The 10,118-nt window shown below is 37.8% G+C and overlaps 1 protein-coding gene across 7 annotated transcripts in view; it reads right to left on the bottom strand.

The window, feature by feature from the left end:
* Positions 1 to 10,118, bottom strand: part of ZEB2 (zinc finger E-box binding homeobox 2) — a 135,529-nt gene that overhangs the window by 6,031 nt on the left and 119,380 nt on the right. For all 7 annotated transcript variants that reach the window (XM_003267620.3, XM_003267621.3, XM_012502534.2 and 4 more), the window contains 2 exons: positions 7,824 to 9,793; positions 5,923 to 6,103 (listed from right to left, as the gene is read on the bottom strand). In XM_003267620.3, the coding sequence (XP_003267668.2) occupies positions 5,923 to 6,103; positions 7,824 to 9,793 (2,151 nt within the window). The remainder of the gene's footprint in view (positions 1 to 5,922; positions 6,104 to 7,823; positions 9,794 to 10,118) is intronic.

Raw genomic sequence — 10,118 nt, 5'->3', positions numbered from 1 at the left:
GGATCTTAGGTCTTAAATGGGAGCAAACTGCCAAGTTAGGAGGGAATGGAAGAAACAGAGGAAAGAGGATGTCAAGACTGTCTTATCAGTCATAGGAGTCTAAGAATAAAAATCAGAGAAGAAACCATTAGAAAATACAAATTAGAAGGGTGTATATCACGGAGGCTGAACTGATTCCAAATAGTGTTTTCCCTCTAAAGTTTTCCATAAGATGTCAGCCACTTGTTGAGTGTTAAAATACTCTTCAACTAGGGAATGCTGTATTTCCTTTGGCATTCCAGGCAGTTTCTAACCAGTGTTTGGAACTTAAAGCCAGTGCCAAGCCTAAACACATCTGGTTGATTCCAGGCCACAAATAGCACTGGAATGCCTTCAACACCTTCCATAGCTGCCATACTTAAAAGTTTATTTCCAAAATAGAACTGATAAAAAAAAATTATCAGCCTGATGCTCCAGAGTTAAAGTCAGAAATGTGTCATGTAGAGTGCCATGGATCACTGTAACATATATGAAGTTGTATGCTTTATTTCCTAATACAAACTTGCATTTCAGCAAATTAAATTAAAACCCAACAGAATAGATCCAACCCCATTTTCGTTTGCTAAGTGTCATGTTATAAGTTTAGGAACCCATTCTATACACTTCAGGTATTCAGTTATATGGTGATATAAAATCTCAATCGGTAATTAAATATATTTAATAATAGTTATTGAATGCCTCCAGGGCATGCCACTATTCGGAAAATGCTGTAGACTGCTGTATGTTATTTCATTAATGGTCTTTATTTAACTGGAAAGTCCACTAGAAATTTAGTGATGATAAATGTAGTAACGTACAATATTAGAGTAGAAAGAAGTTATTTAACTGGAAGAGTGGAAATCAGAAAGATATTTGTTGGTGACTACTAGTTACATTGGAAATAAAGACAGTTCTAATAACCTATTTCAAGGTAGCTCATACTCTGAAGAAAGCAAGTATAATTCAAACCACACAAGAACCATTCCTTAACTTTTGGAAAAGATATTTTGAAAGAGGTAAACTGGATAACAGAGAATCCCAATGGAGTGCCAAGAGTCTGCAAAGATAGCATGCTTTTCCATTTGGAAAGACACCGTGGTGGGAAGGTAATTTAAGAGGAAGCAGACGTGTATTTGGGAAAAAGACAAGAGGTTTTGTCTCCTGGGAAACTTCATGTCATTATGTTATGAATTTGGTCTCACTTGTGTGGACTTGGACCTTAAAGGAAAGGATGCTATCAGGAGAAAGGATAAGACGTTTCTAGTCGCAGCAATTCATCCATAGGGGCAGGATGATGCAGTGTTAAATGAATATGATTATCTGGGTTCACATCCATCGTTTATGACAGGCTGCGCATTCTCAGGCATGTTAACTTCTCTCAGGATCAGTAGGTAAAAGGAAGATCATTTGGGGACCTAACTCACGGACTGGGCATAAAGAATAAGGAAGACAACTTATATAAAGCATTTAGTACAAGGATTGCACATAGTAGGCACTCAGTTAATGTTAGATCATTTTATTCTTATTCATTAATACACGTTCAATAATTTCTCAAGTTCTAAGTAGGACGCATTCAGCAGGAGCAGAGTACATGGAAGTAATAAATCTGAACAGAGAGAAGAGAAATTGGAGATGAAAATTTTCTTGATGCTCTAGTTGCTATAGCGTGTATGGGCAAACTGTCCTACAGCCTCTTTTGGATACTAATGTCTCATCAGCTCAGGAGCACAAAAAGGTCAACTACTTAGGTAACTTCTGGAAGATACTGTATGAATAATTTTGAATGAACATTACAGTCGATATGGCTTTCTTTTCCAAAGCAACACAACACAGAGCAGTGTCCAGAGAGAGCAAGCATCCTCTGTTATAGGTTTCAAGGCCTGTTAGCAACGCTTCGCGCATGCCCACTAAACTGCAGTCTGTCTTAGAGATATGCCTTGGTTATAGACGTTCAATTTTCAGAGAACTCATTCGATAATAAACAGTATGCTTATAATAGGCATATATTAATCCTGCATTATGAATTGACAACCTGAAAAAATCAAATGTTCAGTTATGACATCATGCAAAGGATAGAATCTGGGAGCAGGTGAGAGTTTTGACATATACTTTACACTAAATAGTTTACTGATCTCCAGAAGTTTCAGTGGTAAGCATTTAATAAATTCAATTTAAATAGTAACTGACTTGGACATTCATCTCTTTTTAACTTGTTTTGTTTGTTTACCTGATTCAAATAAAGATGTCCTAGAATTAAATTTCCACATGACCGAGATTCAGAACATCCAAATTGATACTGGGTGAATCAAACTTTCTGAGGGTGAATATTTTCTCTAATATCTAGATTTGTGATTCACCTGACAGCTAGAATGGTAAGTCAACTTAATAATAAGTGAAAGGTTTGTGGTATGAAAAAAATTACCATGTAACTGAGAAACAAGATTGACTGGTAAATTTATTTAAAACTTAGACTTATCTACTCAAAAGTAGAAACATTTGTATTACTTTTCTAAATAAGGTGGGTTTCAAAAGCACCTACCATGACAGTCTCAACAGAGAAAGCACTCAATAAAGGTCAGATTTAAATTTTAGAATACAAACGAGTTCTTGACAGTGCCTAACAGGAGTTTCAGAGTTTTGAATTTCACAGTCCTTGTTTGCGACAATTAATTCTGCTGAAGTCAACATTTACACAGTGTTTCCCTCCTCTGTCCCAGTCCCAGGTCCCAGGACCCAGGAAAAGCAAGCAAGCAATAAGCCATTGGTAAGAAAAATGAAGCATGATGACTTTGGTATCTGCCTAGGAAATAAATTGAGGCAAAAAAAGCACTGGGTCCCAAGAATAAGTAGCTCATAATTTCCTTCTTCAGTTAAATGATTCTATATGTAAAATTGCAGACAGACATCACAAACACACTTTACCAAGGACACATTCATAATCAATGCATAATGAAATGATGATTCAATTTTATTTCCCAACCTTAGAATCAATCAGTCCCAATATAGTTCTCACTTATAATTTTCATCTTAGTGCATTCTCAAAATATTACTAGTGCTTAATGTAAACAAATGAAAGGCTAGTGGGATAGGAACTATCCCACAGGTTCAGTTGGGATAGGAACATGGACTAAACTTCCACATATATCACATCAATAGAAAATCCATGAAGAACTTGATTTGAATAGAACCTAATACACTGACAGTAGAAATGTCATGAGATGTTTGGTCAAGTGACCAAAAAGTTAACATGCTGGAAACTTGACAAGTTGGAAAGCCAACAGGAAGATAATTAATCACAAGTTTAGAGAAACCATTGAATGATTAGCATCTTGTTGCTAGGCAATGTTTTGAGGCAGCAGCTCTCACATCTTGAAAGAGCAGAATATTTTATTTTTACTTTAAAAAATAAAGTTTGTTTGTTTATTTATTTATTTATTTATTTGAGATGGAGTCTCACACTGTCGGCCAGGCTGGAGTGCAGTGGCCTTATCTTGGCTCACTGCAACCTCCGCCTCCCGGGTTCAAGTGATTCTCCTGCCTCAGCCTCCCGAGTAGCTGGGATTACAGGCATGCACCACCACACCCAGCTAATTTTGTATTTTTAGTAGAGACGGGGTTTCTCCATGTTGGTCAGGCTGGTCTCGAACTCCCGCTCTCAGGTGATCCACCTGCCTCTGCCTCCAAAATTGCTGGGATTACAGGCGTGAGCCACCGCATCAGGCCTGAAGTTTATTTTTCAAATAAATTATGCATATTTGTGTTTGTCAACTTTTGGGCCTCTCAACTATCTACAGACCTATGAAGGTTACAATTCTCTAATTTATAAGAAGTAAATATATTGACTGGATGTCAATGTGTATGATAGCCCTCACTAAAATAAAAGTTGTACACTCACTGTGTAGTAAATGATAGAGTTTGCATATGGTCATATAATAAAACCAATCAGAGAGGGAAAGATGCCTTCAGTGATGTGCCTATTGTAGCTGAATAATGGAATACAAAATATATTTAAGGTTGATTAAAATATTAAAATTAAAGTAAAATTTAGGTATGAAAATATCTTTACTTTGTAAATGCTTAAGTAGCACTTAGTACTAAAGAAAATATCTATGCTAAAAGAAAATTTTGATGTTTCAAACATTGAATTATATAACACAAGTATAAAAGCTGTTTGGATTTAGATTGGGTTGTCTTTAAGGTATCATTAAACTTCTAAAATAATAACAATGAATATCAGACAGCTAAAGGAAAAGAAAACTGTATTGGTTGGAATAAGAACCCTGTTATTTATCAACCTTATTCTCTTCACAAAAACCCTCCCCACACTATCAGGCTGATGCTGGTCACTTGCGCTGCCTCCAGCATGTGCCCAGTGAGGAGTAATAGCTGATGATGAGTACAAGTACTTCCCAAGGACAGTTTTCAGTGACAGAAAAGAGTGCCATGTATCTAGGCAGTCAAAATATGACAGGAAGTATTCACCTTACCTCGGCTTTTTTTTTTTTTGAGATAGGGTCTCACTCTGTTGCTCAGGCTGGGGTGCAGTGGCACAATCACGGCTCACTGCAGCCTCGAACTCTTGGGCTCAAGCCATCCTCCTACCTCAGCCTCCCAAGTAGCTGGGACTATAGGCTTGAGCTACCACGTCCAGCTAATTTTTAAAAAATATTTTGTAGAGTCAAGGTCTCACTATGTTGTGCAGGCTGTTCTCAAACTCTTGGGCTCAAGCAGTCTTCCTGCCTTGGTCTCTCAAAGTGCTGGGATTACAGGCATGAGCTGCTGTGCCTGGCTCATATTCCCTTTTCTGTCTTCTTTCTTTTTCTTTTGTGCCTCCCCATCACTTTTCCCCCAAAAAGCTTTCCCCCCAACGTGTTAGTTTTTTTTCCTCCATATTGAAATGTTTGATACTAGACTTCCTGGTTTAGAATGAGTTGTTTTCCTATACTCCCCTATTTTTTTTTGTTCCCTCTTGCCAATATTTTGATTGAGATCCTACACTTTTTTCCCCCCATCCAGGGCTAATAGAGCACGCCAAATTTCCAGTGGAGAAGAATTGGAGATGGGCTAGGGGCAGGGATGAGGTTCAGCTACGTTATTGTTCAGGGAGGTGGGGATGGAGCCAGGGAGGAAACACAAGTGGAGCTCAACCATAGAGCTGCAGATCTTGGATTGTGGGAAGTAATATTAAATTACATATGGTACTTCATCTTTCTTTTCAAAAATTAACCCACTATCTCTCTACTCATAGTGAAGAATTAGGCTGCTTTCTTGTCAACTCTTTGTAATTGTCCCTAATTAGTAATGCATGAATTGGAAATATACTAATTAAAATTTAGAAAGTTTTATTTCAATCTTCCAAATATAGGTGGTTTCAAGTAGCTCATCTGGTCTATTACTTTTCTTTTATGACACTAATGCTTTTAGTTCTTTCAAAATGTGGCTAATTAAAAAAAAACAAACAAACAAAATTACCCCTAAATTATGGCTTTCTTGGCGTTTTGGATGATGAAACTAATGTATTACTGTCTGAAATTCTTATTAGATTTTTACATATATAGGTTCATCTTAAGCTTTGAAACTTAAGAATTTGAAGATATTTTCAATAACTGGCTGTGTCATGCCATTTCATTGCCCTGGCCATCTGACTGTCCCTTTGACATAATTTCTAAATTTGGTTTACAGAATAACTGGAAAGATATTAAGACAAGCACACTCATAAAGACATGAATGATCCAATAAACAGGCAACAAAAAAGTCCTACTGAGCTCGGCAAAAGCATTATTTCTTCCTTGTTGAAGGTATCAGCATATGTTACATCTTATGTTGCACAAGTGTGCTCATTAAATATTATGAAATGTACAGCAGGACGGGAAGCTCTAACCAACTAGGCAAAGTCACTCATACCTGTGTGTTCGTATTTATGTCGCAGAAGGGAACTGCTTTTCTGGAATGTCTTGTCACATAAGTCACATGCATACATGCCACTCTCTGTCTTCTTGATCTTCTTGCGAGACAGACAGGAGTCGGAGTCTGTCATGTCATCTAGGCCTGACATGTAGTCTTGTGCTCCATCAAGCAATTCTCCCTGCGATAGAATCACACAGTTCAATACAGTGGCTTCTCTTTGTGCTCACACCAAACAACTTCACATAAGCTGACATTTGGAGAACCTCAAAAGTGCTTGCTACTAATTGATCCAGTTAAACAATTTTTTTTCCATGAACAATATATGAGGTCTCAATATGCAGTATATGCAACAATATATGCAACAAAAATATAAACTTCTCTGCCCTGGAAGGTAGATCTCACTGTTTTTCAAGGACAGAAAATGGTCAACTCTGAAGGTGAGAGAAACAAACTCTTCTAAAATCCTTCATTTCCTTTATACCAAGAAATACCCATAAGTGAAAATTTAACATTGAAATTTGTGTATTTTCCAGTGTGCTTAACTTTAGAAATGATCTGTAGCTGTAGAAACCCAATTTTAATTGAATTTTATATTTAGGTACAAAATGTTATTATTATGCAATCTATTTAAATGTATGTCTACCAACTAAAGGCCTCAAGCTATATTTTTATATTTAATTTTCTAATTTGAAATAGGGAATATTAATAACACTTTTTATCAATGTTCTATGTTAAAACAGCCTTCAGCATTGAACAATAATGAATGTGGATCAGTAAATTATTAAATTTCTTGATATTTATTTTGTCTTGATCCAAAGGAGTGCAAACTTGCATGATAACATACATTTCCATTTGCTAGCCCACAGTTCAGTTTTCTTAGACTATGTTTGCACTAATTAATATTAGAGAAGATTAAATAGGCTTAAATACATTTACAAAGAGGGCAGATGTACTGTAAATTGGAATACTGGAACAGCTGTTAACAGAGGTGCACTGCTACTTATGCTCTTATTTTGCAAACAAAGATTATATGCTGCATAATGTTAAAATATAACTGCTTTCCCATTTGATAAAGCATAATTATTAACTACTTCGAAGATTTGGTAAGAGGTCATGTGAAATATGGAAGACATTTTTAAAAATACTCTTCAAAATAAACCATTCTCTGTAAAACAAAAGTACCTATTAAAATGTGTATATACATTATTGCAAGTTGTGCACATCTTTATATTTATTTATTTATTTATTTATTTATTTAAGACAGAGTCTTGCTCTGTCTCTCAGGCTGGAGTGCTGTGGCACGATCTCTGCTCAATGCAACCTCAGCCTCCTGGGTTCAAGTCATTCTTCTGCCTCAGCCTTTCAAGTAGCTGGGATTACAGGCACCCACCACTACACCCAGCTAATTTTTGTATTTTTAGGACAGATAGTGTTTTACCATGTTGGCCAGGCTGGTCTCAAACTCCTGACCTCAAGTGATCCACCCTCGTTGGCCTCCCAAAGTGCTGGGATTACAGGCATGAGCCATCACACCTGTCCTGTGCACATCTTTACAAGCACGTGACGGGTATAAACTTTAACTTCTAGCACCTAGGTAAGTCCTACCAAATATTGTCACCAATGTTTAATTCTAAAAGCAGATGAGTCCATCTAAGTAAATCTCAAAATAAATATTAATTTCTTCTTTATCCTTTTTGTTTTTAAAGTAAATGTGCTTAGAGTACAGTGATCCACTGTTTCATCCATTTTTCTAACCCACTGACGGTTTAGGTTCATGTTAAAGCAAACTCTTCTGTTTCTGCTGAGCTTTTTCACTAAGTTTTTTTTTTTCCTGCATGCACATAATCAAATAATTGCCATCTCTTTTCTTCAGAGCAGAAAAACATTTGTCTCTTTACCTGAAATCCTTGTTTCCGCTGGTACTTTCTCCTTTGCTGCATATCAGCAAAAGTAGCTGCTCCAGTTGGGTAGGTGTAGGCCATATGTGGTAGGAAGCTCATCTGATCCAGTCCTGGGTATGGTCGTAGCCCAGGAATACTGGTCTGGACTGGTGGCATGAAAGTAGCAGGGGGAAATGCGCTTTGAGGTGGAAGAGCTGTGTATAAAGGTTTGGCACTAAATGGGTTCATGCCGAACACTGGGTTAGTGCTTTTGTTGTCCAGATTATTTGAATTTGAGAATTCCTTCTTGATAAAAGTCAAGTTCAGAGGCTCATCTGAGTTTTCAGATGAGGAAGAAACACTGTTATGATCTAAACTGATGCTACTAGCTTTTGTTTTGTTCTTTGTGGCTATAATACTTTTGGGTTCTTTCATTTGTTTTGGTAACGACAAGTCTAAAGGCTCAGCCTGGAGCTCCTCAGAAGAGAAGCTGTTTGGAGTGTATGAACTACTGTGGGAGTTTTTAGAAGATGTGGAGGAAAGATTTAAGGGAGAAGGAGTATTACTCCTGGAGTGGTCCAATTTCTCAACTGGTTTAACATTGGTAAAATGGGAAGGTTTTGTTAGCCTGAGAGGAGGATCACAATTCGTCACACTGTTGTGGAGTTCTGCTATAGATGGTGATGTTATGGAGTCCATAGGTTTTACGGGAGACCTGGGTAATAAAGAGTCTTTTGTGGGAGGGTTACTGTTGGGAGCTAACGGCTTGGAGCTTCTTTCCAGGGATGGGGACCTGGAATTTGAGTACTGGTAGACTTTTCGTTGTTCAAACCATTCCTTCACAAATTCCTGAGGAAGGCCCACAGCAATGGAAATTTTCAGCAGTTCATCGGAGTTGGGCTCCATGTTCATAGCATAGTATGCTTTGAGTACAGACATGTGGTCCTTGTATGGGTTGATGGGGCTTGTCATTCCTTTCTCAGAAAGTACAGATGACAAGAGGAGGGCTTTATTATCAACAAAAACTCCGGCTTTGTTGGGGACTATGTTTTCATGAGGCTGCAGGACCGCCTTGATCTCTTCATTCATCTTACAAAGGTACCGCTCATGCTGATGCAAAGGGATGGGGCCAGGAAAACTTTCTTTACAGAACTGGCATGAAAATGGAGTGGATATGTTGTGGTTCTCAATCATTTTGTCATCAGTGACCAAATCTATTAAAGTACGTAGCTTCTCTTTCTTTATATTACTGATCTGTCTCCTTGAGTCAGTAGTCAAGCTCTGGAGGCAAGCTTTGGCTTCATTGACTTTTTCTAACGTATAGTCAATAATACTTTTAGTGGCACCATTATGACTCACTACCGGAAGACCAACAGGCGGAATATTAGGAGAAGTAACTCCCTGTTCGTCAGGTTGAGAGCATGGATCCTTCATGTGATAACCTTTCAACTTTGAAATTTCTTCAGCCTTGCAGTCCATTTTTTGCCTGGAAACAGTATTGTCCACAATCTGTAGAACCTTTTGTACCTCACTTAAATTACTATTCATGGTGGGAAACCCAAGTAAAGGGGCTTCCATCCCTACACCTAAGTGCTGCATTGGACTCTGAGCAGATGGATGAACTCCTAAAGGGCTGGTGGCTCCAAGCCCACCATTCATAAAGGGACTAGTGCCACTAAACCCGTGTGTAGCCATAAGAACTTTATAGTCATTGAAGTCTAGTGGTTCTGTTTTAATTTTAAGTAAGCCTGTCTGTTCAGACATACTAAGTGGTTTTCCATTCTCCAACTTGTTTCTTAACTGGGTAATGGCTGAATTAGTAGGAGAAGAAGAAACAGAATTAGGGGAAGAACCCGTCTTGATATTGTTTCTCATTCGGCCATTTACAGAGATTAAACCAATACATTTCTTGCTGCTGATGTGCGAACTGTAGGAACCAGAATGGGAGAAACGTTTCTTGCAGTTTGGGCACTCGTAAGGTTTTTCACCTAAAATGATAATTAAAATTACCGTTACATTTCCTTGATTAGGTAACAATTGCAGTTGTCTACCAAGACAAGAATCTGTGAAACCAAATGAAGGGAACACAATGGGGTACCTCTACATTCTAGGTACTTAGATTAGAATTATGTGACCATAACCGTTTCTGAGCTTTATCTACCCTGGGAGGACATAATTCAAGATGTTCACAGTGGAAGGTAAGGGCTATCTATGCCTTTTTCAGCTGAGATCCCAAATCTTGTCTTGCCATCGGCAGCCTCCTATTTAAACAGAGTGTCAGATTAATGTGTGGTCAATAGCACAGTAAAGATG

This window comes from Nomascus leucogenys, chromosome 20 (assembly GCF_006542625.1).
Source record: "Nomascus leucogenys isolate Asia chromosome 20, Asia_NLE_v1, whole genome shotgun sequence".
In the NCBI taxonomy this organism is placed as follows: domain Eukaryota; kingdom Metazoa; phylum Chordata; class Mammalia; order Primates; family Hylobatidae; genus Nomascus; species Nomascus leucogenys.
The sequence above is the reverse complement of the archived record's forward strand: the minus strand, read 5'-3'. Positions and strand labels throughout refer to the sequence as shown.